Source organism: Primulina huaijiensis, unplaced genomic scaffold, assembly GCF_012295235.1.
Source record: "Primulina huaijiensis isolate GDHJ02 unplaced genomic scaffold, ASM1229523v2 scaffold24871, whole genome shotgun sequence".
Lineage (NCBI taxonomy): Eukaryota > Viridiplantae > Streptophyta > Magnoliopsida > Lamiales > Gesneriaceae > Primulina > Primulina huaijiensis.
The window spans coordinates 197922-210915 of record NW_027356090.1 but is presented as its reverse complement, the minus strand read 5'-3'; the positions used below and the strand labels follow the sequence as shown (position 1 = coordinate 210915).

At 34.4% G+C, this 12994-nt stretch overlaps 1 protein-coding gene and 1 long non-coding RNA gene across 3 annotated transcripts; one reads left to right on the top strand and one right to left on the bottom strand.

Annotated features, from left to right (window-relative positions):
- Nucleotides 1–584: 584 nt before the first annotated feature.
- On the bottom strand, nucleotides 585–3129 carry LOC140967290 (gibberellin receptor GID1B-like). The gene is made up of 2 exons (XM_073427727.1): nucleotides 2589–3129; nucleotides 585–2041 (listed from the first exon to the last, which is right to left on the bottom strand). Exons 1-2 carry the CDS (start codon nucleotides 2625–2627, stop codon nucleotides 1046–1048), a joined length of 1035 nt encoding a protein of 344 aa, XP_073283828.1. The 5' UTR covers nucleotides 2628–3129; the 3' UTR covers nucleotides 585–1045.
- Nucleotides 3130–4261: 1132 nt separating this feature from the next.
- LOC140967302 (uncharacterized) lies at nucleotides 4262–12555 on the top strand. Of its 2 annotated transcripts, XR_012173565.1 has the most exons (4): nucleotides 4262–4353; nucleotides 4443–4559; nucleotides 10953–11972; nucleotides 12119–12555. It is a non-coding gene; the product is annotated as an uncharacterized lncRNA (long non-coding RNA). The 2 variants fall into 2 exon arrangements; XR_012173566.1 differs by lacking the exon at nucleotides 10953–11972 and having other exon boundaries at nucleotides 4443–4689; nucleotides 12119–12552.
- Nucleotides 12556–12994: the final 439 nt, after the last annotated feature.

Sequence of the window (12994 nt, the reverse complement as noted above, 5' to 3'; positions counted from 1 at the left end):
ATTTTTAGATGGGGAGAAGGAATATTTAATCTTTAACCGTCCAAAGTAGTAAACGAGGACAGCACCTATATTTTAACGTTTTCCAATCAAAATCGACAACCTTTGCTGGATTCATTAGCATCAAAGAAAAGAGGTTACCGCAAAGCACTATGATTGGTGGCATTATTATTGATGACAAAAGCCAAAACACTTCTAGAACAACTGATCCAACGGCTGCCAAGAATTAATCAAATCAACGTCAGATGATAGCGAGATTCCATTCTTTGGACACGTCTCATCATTTTTTTTTTCAATAAAAAAAATACAAATTTATTTGGCATGTGGGTTTTTTATGGACGGAGTTTTTGGAGTCAATTGGCTTTAAGATTCAATGGTCCACCACTCCGAAACGGTGTAAAAGAACACATTTTTGGGGGGAAAAGGAGATGTAATGCCTAGTTTTGTTTTGTTGGCTTTAAGGTAGCGTACAGAGACAATTAATCCATAGTGGGATACAAAAGATTATTTCAAACCTTGTCTCGTACCATATGCAAATGTTCTATATACCAACTAAATATTTATCGTTTTATTCCGAACCCGAATCGAGACACAAATTAATATATATTTCTAGGAAAAAAGTATAACATACAGATCACAACAGCATGGACTTCCTCGACCCATGTACTGGAATAAGCCTTTACAGAAGTAGCCTAAGGGCGAATAACTACGGACCGACCGACCAGAGCCACCGGATAGATCCCTGATGGTCACAGAACCTCCTTCTTCACTACTTGAAGTGGTTCTACAAATCTAAAACTCGAAATCTTTCTACTAGATCCAATAATGAGTTATGACTCTGAGGTACCGTATGGATTCAGCTTCTGGTGCGGAATGCCACTTGCAACGATGCAAAGGATACCCCATTAGGTTTGAAATATCATATAACCTCTACACATAACAAGTTGTGAACAATAAGAAAACTGGTTCTACACAATCATATAACTACACACCAGTACTTAGATGTCAAGCTTGTATGGCTGCCTGTAATTTGAGGTCAAGCAACATATTAACAGTTAGGGTGGATGAAGCTTTTAATCTCATCCATTAGACACTGGAAATGGTCGTTGTTCGGCAAGAAATAGAACCCGATTGTTGCCTTTTCGAGATACAGGAGATTCACTTCTTTACCGGATTTCTTGAGCCCCTCAACATAGCGTAGTTGCCAATCTTGAAGCAGATCCAACCCAGCCACAACTACCAAACTTTTCGGAAAGTTGAGTTCTTTGAGGGTTTTGCTCCTCGGCCCAAACACGTTGCATGCGGGATGGTCCCTATCTTCTCCTTCAGGTAAGTATGCTCTCCAGTACCAATCACGGTCCTGAATCCTGACAAAGTATTTCCCGTCCAATCTTGTCTCGGATTCAGTCCTTTCTTCCCCACCAAACAGTGGATGAAGAAGAATAGTGCCCAACACCTCCACGTCCTCTTCTGCAGCCCGAATAGCAACATGATGGACAATATTACCACCGGAACTATCCCCTGCCAAATACACATGAACTTTCGAGTTCTTCCCACTTCTAAGCCATGATCTTGAATGAACCCACTTGAGAGCTGCCCATCCATCATCATATGCACACGGGTATCGATGCTCTGGGGATCTGCGGTAATTTACAGAGACCACAGCAGCCTTGCAAGTGTTTACAAGGCGACGACAGAATGTGTCATAGATAGCACTATTGGCAGAGGAATGAACAAAGCTTCCCCCATGAAAGAATAAGATTACAGGTACAATTTCAGTAGCACTCAACGGCTTTTCAAGTTCCACAATCCCCCATTGAGTATCATTATCACGAGCCGCCAAATAAACACGGTTAAGGAGGCTTGTTGCACGATCTACAACATCGAAAGAGTAAACTCCATCAACAGGATTGGCATTGGCTGGCACTTTTCGGTCAAGAAACTCGTTTAATTCACGGTTGAAAGTGCCATCAGGACGCCGAAGTAAATTATAAGCAAGCTTGAAATTTGATATGAGGATCCATGTATTAAGTGGAACCACCCTCTGCACGAAGTCAAGAAAATCTTGGATAAACCAAATTTCAGGGAAAAATATTATCAATAACAAACAAGAATCACAAATCAGTAAGATTATCCCGATAAGGTAATCAGCTTTTGAGGAAAAATCTGAGAAGGGAAATAAGGAAAAAGGATCCATATCTGTAAAGAGAAAGGAGACAGGAAAGCAGCGAAACCACCCCCAAAAAAATCCCAACAGCCAGTATAAAATCGGGTTATGGGGCTGCTAAATCAGAAGCACAGAGAAAGAAAAAATAAAGAGGGGCAAACAGTATGGGAGAAAAGAAAGAAAAACTCTCATTAGAGAGACAATATAGAAAAGAAAACCTAAAGATCAAAGGTAAAAATTCAAACTTTTCCACAAATCAAACCTTTTTTCCTCAACCTTTTCTCAGACCCCAAGATAAATCTCAATTTTAAACGAAAAACAATAAACAAATAAAAAAAACCCACATCACAAATCACCCTACTTTCAGAAGAAGACTGAAAACAAAGAATTTCGAACAACGGAAAAAAGATACACGATTAATTACCTTTGATTCATTAGCATTTACTTCATTACTACCAGCCATGAGGAACTGTTCAAGAATCACTCCCCAGAAATCTTACTCGGTGACCCCCCCACACAAAAAATAAAACAATAACAGAGATTAGCTTTTTTGCACCTATTCTCCCCTTCCCTGATACGCCACCCTGTTATTGTGAGCTGGTGCTCCCGCTTTCTTCTTGTTTTTATTGGGTTTCTCCGAACAACAAACAAAGAGAGAAGATACTTCTGAATTATCCAAAGACAGAAAGGAAAGGGCTTCAGTTTCGTTCACTAAGCAAAGCGAAAAAATTCATACAGAAATAAAGATGGAGAGGGCAGATAGAAAGGAGAATAATATAATATTATGTACACAGTACAAAAATCATAATATAATACATATATGTAATATATACATAATAATAACTATACGAGGCTAGAGAGAGAGAGAGAGTGTGTGTGAATGGCATGGAGTCAAAGGGCAAAGGAACGACGGCGGCATGGCGGAGACGAGAGAGACGACAAACGGAGGGCGGCCGAATTAAGCGATAAAGAAAGGCCAACCATTTATTTATAGATTTTCTTTTTTAAAAAATATACTTTAAAGAACAAAATATAAAAATATAGTTTGATTTATATTTAAAATAATATAATTTTATTTGTTTTTATACAGAGAAAATACATATAATAGAACGATATAATTTTTACAAAAAAATATTAATTCAATAATAATAAAATGGATTTAAATAATAACATAACTATTAGACAATAAAATCAAATAAAATATTGCAATATGCGATTATTTAAAATAAAAATAATAATTTTAATACGATAAATTCATCTATTTTGAGTTTTAGTTGGTTATTAATTCTTCAAAAGTTTGGCTTTCATAAAGTAACTTGTAATTTTTTGTTTTGATTATTTTTTATCCGAAACCACTATATTCATTGCATATTGCTTATTTGACTGATGCTCTCCTATATGACTCATATGACAATAATAAAGCTTATATTACACACTTTAAATATACATGAACAAAATTAATTAGAAACAAAAAATTTTCCCTTCCATTTTGATGCATTGTGGGTCGTTTTGCTTCATTTAAGAAGAAAATCAGTGTCAAATAAATCATATTCGATAAATTTAGTGATTCTGACAAAAAAGACAAAAAAAAGAAGTTACAATATGAAAATCAAAATTTGGCAAATTATAAAACTAAAAGCTAAAACACGCCATCTTACAAGATTAAAATTGAATTTTTCTTTAAAATACATATTTATAAAATCTCAAATACTTTTTTAATATCGTCTCATGAGTCAAATTTTTCAGACATATTTTTTATCTGATCAAATCTAATAAAAATATTATTTTTATTCCAAAATAATTATTTTTCACTATGATATGAATCAAATCGACTCGTCTCATACAATACCTACTCTTGTAAAATAACTTATATAATATATGCCGATTAATATAGTACAAACCATATAGTATAATTAAAATAATTGACATTATATTATTGATTTAAAATATAATCGAATGAATTGAAATTTGGGAGGGGTTTTTAATTTAATAAAATGTGAATGGATTACTAACTATAATGATGAAACATATACTTTTTAACTTTAGAATATTCTTTTTTAAAAAAATTAGATGTATTATACACACAAATTGACACTGGACACAGCCCACTCCTTGATGATTTCTGTTACGGTGGTAGTCGCTCTTTTCTCTCCAGGCCACGGCTCCCTCACCTTCCATCCTTTGACCCAGTATGAATCTCACCATGATTTCTCCTTCCTGTTTTGGTTGCAATCACTCTCATTACTTTCCTACTGCGTTCATTGTTTTCTGCCAACAGTTCTAACCTCGGCAATCTTATCAACGTCCGGAACTCAACCGAGGACTGGGGAGTGTATTGCATTTTCGATTCGAACATGGAGAACCTCACGGGATCTCTCAGAAGTCGCAACACAAGGTTTCTCTTACTCTGTTGAGGATTATATACTCTTTGGTTAAGCTAAGCTACTTGTACCAGTATATATACTATTGAGACGTACTTTATACCCACAAGGCTATGGTGGATGGGCTATTCAAGTCATACCAAGGTGTTGAACCCGTTTACGAATCCAAAGCATTTTTAGCTTTAGATGAGAATGAATTTTGTGGGGAATTAATATTTTCTCATGTTTTTGCTTGTCAACTGCCTTCTGGCGAACGCTGCCTATCTAATATCTTTTCGTCGAGTGAAAGTACTGTAGTAGCTTGATGGGCTTGCTTAGTTTGTGTCATTAGGATGAGTTTATGCTGATTCTTCAATTTGGAAGATTTCAGACTTTTAAGCTAGTTTCTTTGACCGATAGGTTATCATTACGGTGCTCAAGTCATATCATGAATTTAGCTTAACTTGTTCTTGGTTTTAAAGAATGAAAGTTGATAAATCTGTTGGTATCATATTAGTACACCAAATTCAAATGATGTCTATGTAAAACTAAGAATTTGTGTTTTTACCCAAGAAACGAAACCAGTTATAGACTTCCAATACCTTGCGTTGTTTTGTTTATGTTATGTGTACTTTTCCTTTCTATCGGAGTTGGACCCTAGAGCTGTTTATATATCATCTGGGCTCCAGCCAAAATGCTAATATAAGTACTAGTCACATTTAGGAGAAAATGACTATAGAAATTTTCTTAATTAATACAATCTACCAATCATAAACAGATAGTGAGTATTCACATTTAGTGCACATTCTTCGCGCATGTTTCACACATGCTTCTTGCTAGTATTATAAACATGCGATGGTTAATTTGAAGTATTCAAATTACTACTACTTTCCTTTTTTTGCCTCATTGCTAGCAAGCTCTAAATCCTGTGTCTAAAAAATAGGAGATGCCCAAGTTTGTAGTGATCAATTATATTGCTCAAACTGTAACTAAAGGAAAGCAAATAAAACATTGATGGTATAAAACTAACCTTTGCTGCTAGATATTCCAGAACAGCAGTGAGGCAAACAAGGGCTCCAGCACTAACACGAGCAGCGTTCCCTTCTTCAAAGAGTGGAAAACTTTGTTGACTGGGAAGTAAAACCCGACCTTTGCTGACTGGGAAAATGTTTTAAGGGTGTTTAACGTCCCTTATGTGAAATTTTAACTTCACAAATACATATATGAAAAATCAAAATTTTAAATTATACTTTTCATTCGACTTAAATTCTGATATAAATTAGCTATACAATTGATCGTGCTTTAAAAAATTGCATATCCAAAATAAAAATAAAAATGATAACAAGTGTATTCTAAAGAGCCGTATTACTATAAATTTTCATATTAGCATCCATTTAGTCATTTTTCTCCCCTAAATTATCCTTGGATTAATTAAAAATTATAAAGCATGAGTAAATTTCTCAACTTGATTCAGCAATCATCTAAAAGTTATCAGATCTCCCATTTATTCAACATTGATCATTTGATTATATTTTATGATTTACCCATTTAGATAATTAATTATTAGAATTTGGGTACGTGATTATTTAAAACTTTTATGTCACAATATAAGTATAATAATTACTTTGCATCCTTCGCTATATATGTTATGTAGAAATCAATATTGTTGCTAGTGTGAGCAACATCAATAATTTTTCTTTCATGTGCATTTGGTTTCTTATTCTTTTAAATATATTATGTTGTTTAAAAATTAAAATTTGATTTTGATTTCAAATAATTTTGTAGCTTCGTGGCTATCTAGCCTTTGTTTGTTACTATATCAAGGAGTTGAATTTTAATTTGACAAAATTAATTTAGGAGAAAATGGCTATAAAGATTTTCATAATTAATAATCTATCAATCAGAAACCGATGGTGGGTATTCATGTACAATGTGCATTATTTGCATGTGCTTCTTGCTAGTATTATAAACATGTGATTTTGAATTTGAAATATTTGAGTTACTACTAGTTTCCTTTTCTTGTCTCATTGCACAGAAGCTCTAAACCCATGTCTAGAAAATCGGAGATGCCCAAATTTGTAGTGATAATTTATTTTGCTTTAACTGTAACTGTCGCAGAAAGAAGAAGATGCATTGGATTGGAGAATCTGAATGATAGATATTATTAAGATATAAAAAACGAAATACAAGATACATCTTTTTATAGATCTAGTCTGCCAAATCTAGAATCTAATCTGGTGAACATAAACTGATAAGAAATTCAAAATACAAACTTATTTATCCTAACAACTAAGTAGATAATGTGCGACCAACACTTCCCCTCGAGCTGAGTCATATATGTTTATCCTGTATAGCTTGGAACATAAGTCTCCAAACACATGTCGATGAAGAGCTTTAGTCAATATGTCAGCTACTTGCATGCGTGTATGAATAAAGTTGAGGTCAATGATCTTCTCCTCGATCTTTTCACTTATAAAATGTCTATCCACTTCAATGTGTTTTGTCCTATCATGGTGAACCGGATTCTTTGTTATACGAATAGCAGCTTGATTGTCACGTGGTACCTCTACAGTCTGACTGCCTTCAAGTTTGAGCTCCTTAAATAGTCTTTTCACCCACATTCCTTCACTTATACTGTGAATCAATGCTTGATATTCGACTTCATCACTGCTTCCATGTGATCTTTTGTGGGGCTGTTCATAAATTGGCTGATGACACTAACATCAAATCCAATATCAGGGCGAGAATGCGAGAGGTAAATAAATTTGCCAACTATCCTTTTATACCTTCCTTTGTTCATAAAGGGCTGTCATCGTTTACTCCGAGTTTAACATTAACATCCATATGTGTATCTACCGGTTTGCACCCCAATATTCTGGTTTCCTTCAAAAGATCCAGCACATATTTCTTTTGAGAGATTGAAATTCCCAAAGATGATCTAGCTAGTTCCGTCCCCAAGAAATATTTGAAGTGTCCTAGATCTTTCATTTCAAATTCTTTTGAGAGTAATGATTTGACATGAAGCATTTATTCATTGCAATTTCTAGTTAGAACAATGTCATCAATTTAAACGATAAGAACTGTGGTCTTCCTTACTTCTGAGTGTTTGACAAACAAGATGTGATCAGATTGTCCCTTTATGTAGCCATTTCCTTTCAATACCTTTGAAAATCGATTGAACCAATCCGGAGGTGATGCTTTAGGTCATACAAAGATTTCCTTGATTTTCACACTTTGTTGATACTCGACTCCTTTTCTAATCCATTTGGGATATCATATGAATTTCTTCCTCGAGGTCTCCGTTGAGGAAGGTGTTTTTGACATCCAACTGATGTAATGGCCAATCCTACTTTGCAGCAATTGACAAGAGGACTCGAATGGTATTTAGTTTAGCCACAAGAGCAAAGGTTTCTTGATAGTCAATGTCATATGATTGTGCGTATCCTATTGTCGAACTTTGGACCTTTCTATGCTTCCATCAGCTTTGTGTTTCACAGAGAAGATCAACTTTCATCATACAGTACGTTTTCCATGCGGGAGATCGGTAATGCCCCACATATTGTTCTTCTCAAGAGCCTTTATTTCATCAAAGGCTGCAGCTTTCCAGTTTGGACATCAAGGGAAACTCCCATGGTTGATGTAATCTGCACCTGATCTAATCTGGAAGGTGATAAACACTCAAGAGAAACAAATTTACATATAGGGTGAAATGTACAAGATCTTGTGTCTTTTCTTAGTGCTATAGGTCTATCATCATCATCATCATCACTATTTTCGAGGAGATAATTGTGTCCATTCAGTTTTTGATTTGTGATGGGGATGGCCGTGTGATATGAAATTCCTGCAGAGTGTCGGGTAGGGTTTGAGGAGGATGCATCTGGTGGTGAAGAGGAATCACTCGGTGCCGCTGCCATGCCTTACTTCGTCATCAACCACTTATATTCTCTGATAACATGTCGCAGAAATAAGAATTGACATTGGATAGGAGAATCTGAATGATACTATTGAGATATAAAAAATGAGATACAAGATACATCCTTTTATAGATCCAGTCTGCCAAATGTAGAGCTTAATATGTTGAACATAATCTGGTGAGGAATTCAAAATACAAACTTATTAATTCTAACAGCTAAGTAGATAATGGTCGACCAACAGTAACTAAAGGAAAGCTAATAAAAGATTGAAGGTTTATAACTAACCTCTGCTACTAGATATTCCAGAACAACAGTGATATAAACAAGGGCTTCAACGTTGACATGATCAGCATAATTGCCATTCGTCAGAAAGTAGGCAACTTTGCTGACGGGGAATTCAAGCCCATCCTTTGCAGACCATGAAACTATTTTAGAGGCAGTTGACTGTCCTTTTCTAGCCTTTATGGTTGCATCAGAGGAGTTCATATCGCGAATCTTGTTTAGATATTCAAAAATTGAAAATAAAAAATTGACAGAATTGATGTGGTGCGCGGTAGGAAATTTGTTGGGCGATGACACAAGATGAGCACAATGGGGTTTTATAGGAAAATGGGTTGAGATGATGTATTCTGATTGGTGATCGATATTAGTCGTGGATTGCCATAAAAAAGTAATGATATGGTTATAAAATATTTGAAATTTAAATTTGAAGAGTGTTTGTGAAATGCGAAAAGAAATTATTGTGGAGTTTAGATTTTTTTTATTTTAATTTGGAGAACCATCAGGACTCGTGAGCAAACAAAACTTAGCAACACGTGGTTCAGCTCATACTCTACATGATTTGCCTATTCCAGAAAAACAAGTTTGCTTGGATAAACGAATGCGAATAAATTAAAATAAATTTAACTAGCAATTTATATTGAACATGTATTAACGTGCGTTGTACGACGCACATGCTTCTCGGTAATATTATAAAACGTGATTTGCACGCATGACGCTCGGGCTTCTTGCTTGTATTATAAAATATGATTATTGATTTGAAATACTTGAGTCATTATTAATTTGAGGTAGAGTTATAAAATATATGAAATGGAAGAGAAATTTTGCATATAGAATGTTAAAAGCAGGTTTCAAATTAATTCTATTAGAAAAGAGTCACAAGTAATATACGCATAGGAGAGAACATAAATTGAACCATAATACCGAGTCCATCCAATTCTCTGGTTCTCAAGTACTCTTTTGTAACAAATGATGATGAGCTTCAGGCATGACTCGAACATTTGAAATGGTAATGTTTCAAGAGTTGTTTCAACTCGTCGTCCCCTACCATTGCAAGTTTTAGGTGTTTTGAATTATTTCGCTTTTTGTTTCCGTTTTTTGCATCATTACCCGCAAGCTATAAAACCTATATCGAGAAAATCGGAGCTGCCCAGCTTGACAGACTGGGAAACTTTTTTAGAGGCGATTGACTGTCATTTCTCGTCTTTATGGTTGCATCAGAGGAGTTCATATCGCGAATCTTGTTTAGATATTAAAAATGAAAAATTGACATAATTGATGTGGTGGGGGGTAAGACATGTGTTGGGCGATGACACAAGATGAGCACAATGGGGTTTTATAGGAAAATGGGTTGAGATGATGTATTCTGATGGGTGATCGATATTAGTCACGGATCGCCATAAAAAAGTAATGATATTGTTATAAAATATTTGAAATTTAAATTTGAAGAGCGCTTGTGAGATGCGAAGAGAAATTATTGTGGAGTTTAGATTGTTTTTTATTTTAATTTGGGGAATCATCAGGACTCATGAGCAAACAAAACTTAGCAACACGTGGTTCAGCTCATGCTCTACATGATTTGCTTATTCCAGAAAAACAAGTTTGCTTGTATAACCGAATGCTAGTAAATTTAAATAAATGTAACCAGAAATTTATATTGAACGTGTATTCAAGACACACGTTCAACTCATACTCTACTTGATTCGCCTATTTTAGGAAAAAAATTGATTGTATGAACAAATGTGAGTAAATTAAAATAAATTTAACTTGCAAATTATATTGAACATGTATTCACGTGTCTGCGTATGTTGTGCGTCGCACGACGCACGTGCGACACACTTGTTTCTTGTTAGTATTATAAAATGTGATTATTAATTTGGAATACTTGAGTCCTATTTAGTTTGAGATAGAGTTATTAAATAGATGGACTAGAAGAATTACTGTACATAAAATATGTTTAAAGAAGGTTTCAAATTAAATTCTAATAGAAAAGCGTCAAAAGTAATGTGTACATGAGAGAGAACATAATTGAACCATAAAATGGAGTCTATCTAATTCTCTGGTTCTCCAGTACTCTTGCAACAAATCATGATGAACTTCGGGCATGACTCTAGCATTTGGAAGGGTAACATCATGCAAGAGTTGTTTCAACTCATCGTCCCCTCTCACTGCAAGTTTTAGGTGTCTTGGATTAATTCTCTTTTTGTTTCCATTCTTTGCCTCATTACCCGCCAGCTCTAAAACCTGTATCGAGAAAATCAGAGTTGCCCAGATTAACAAAGATCAACCATATGCTCTAATTATAACTAAAGGAAAGATTAAAGAAAATAAAAGGTTGATTGTATAAAATAACCTCTGCCGCAAGATATTCAAGAACTGTCGTGAGGTAAACTGGGGCTCCCACACTGACATGATCAACATAATTGCCCTTCGTCAAAAAGTGGGCAACTTTGCTGACGGGGAATTCAAGCCTAGCCTTTGCAGATTGGGAAACGTTTTTAGAGGTGGTTGACTGTCCTTTTCTCATCTTTATGGCTGCATCATACGAGTTCATATTGCGAATCTTGTTTAGATATTCAAAAATAATAATAAAAAATTGACAGAATTGATGCGGTGGAGAGTTGAAAATGTGTTGAGTGATGACAGAAGATGAGCAGAGTGGGGTTTTGTAGGAAAATGGATTGAGATGATGTATTCTGATTGGTTTTTTATATTCGTCGTGGATCACTTGTGTGATGCTAAGGTAAATCATTGTAACGAAGATTGTTTTAAATTTTAATTTGGAGAACCAGTGGGACGCGAAAGCAAAAAAAAAACTTAGCGTGTTTCAACTCATACTCTACTTGATCTGCTTATTCCAGAAAAAAAGTTTGCTTGTATAATATCTTGATTCTTCCTGATCCATTACTTTTACTTCAAATAACTTTGGTTTTACTTGTCTGAAGAGTACATTTTCGTATTTCTATGTAGGTTTTGAAGAAGAAGAGACCTTGATTGGGTTGCATTGGTTTTTCCCTTTTCTTATGTAAATTAAATGCCACAGCATCTTTTCTTAACAATTTTTTTCCAAATGCAGTGATTGCTAATTTTTTCCCCATTTTTTAGCTATTGGTTAACAATCAATTATTCAAAAAGCCATAATGTGATAATTATATCACAGAGGGGTTCTGATTCGATTTGGTGCTTTTAGATGTTTATTGGTGAATATGCTCTTTGATCTTTTACTAAGTTTAGTGCCGACTTGTGTCTTGACGGGTGATTAATTTTTCATTGTTTTTGAGTGTTAGATATTATAAAATGTTTATCTGCTAATAGTAAACAAATTCCTGGGATTCTTACTTTTCAATGTATGTTGGCAGATTTTGTTTTAAGACAAGCTTATGTCCTTCATTTTTTTGTAGCAAAGAAGCTGTGGTGACTCCAGAAAGCACTCATCGACTGCAGAATCCATATCTGCATCGCTGCAAATCTCTGCGAAAACTAAGTTCATGGTTTTGGTGTGTGAATATCGGTGCCTATAGTCCAACTACTCAAATCCTGGATTTAGGTGGAACTTGATATATAGCAAGAGACGACTAGACAAGACTCATGTGTGTGTGTGTATATATATATATATATTATAAGTAACTTTTTTTAGGGATGTATATTTAAATTTTCTAAAACCCTATTAGTTTTCTTGGCGTCGGATGTATTATTTGAGAGAGAGACATTGCCGGCTAGCTACTCAAGTTGAATGATTATTAGATTTTCATCAATTAGTTAGATATTTTGGTGATAATTATTGAAGCCTACTCTATAGAGAAAGGAGCATTTGCATTGCAATGACACGATGATTATTGTTATTGTTATTGTTATTGTTATTGTTATTGTTATTATTATTAGCTATCCGTACACATTTTGTGCACATTATCAGTATTTTTTTAATATTTTTTTTGAGAAATAATTTAATTAATATATAAATGATCGAAAATTTATAATAAAATTAAAATTTTACGGTAGAATAATTATTGGAGCAGGTGTTTTTTTTAGTATTTTAAAAATTCGACGAAACTATTCGCTATAACTTTCTCAGTTTCTAGAATTTTTTTAATGATACAATATTTGTATAGATCAGTGCTTGTTGTTAATATGGAAGGGAAATGCAAACACAACATTTCCATTTACTGTATAAAAATGCATTTATTGCACGAATTCAACGTTCTGTTTAACGCGTATAAAGGCGTGTATGATGTTTGGATAGTTGATTCCATCCTACATGTAGGGCACTATCTTTATAT

Coding starts and splice junctions, on each gene's coding strand:
- LOC140967290 (XM_073427727.1), bottom strand. CDS start 2,627: ATGGCTGGTAGTAATGAAGTAAATGCTAATGAATCAAAG. Junction 2,042..2,588: donor TAAATGCTAATGAATCAAAG/GTAATTAATCGT, acceptor GACTTCGTGCAG/AGGGTGGTTCCACTTAATAC.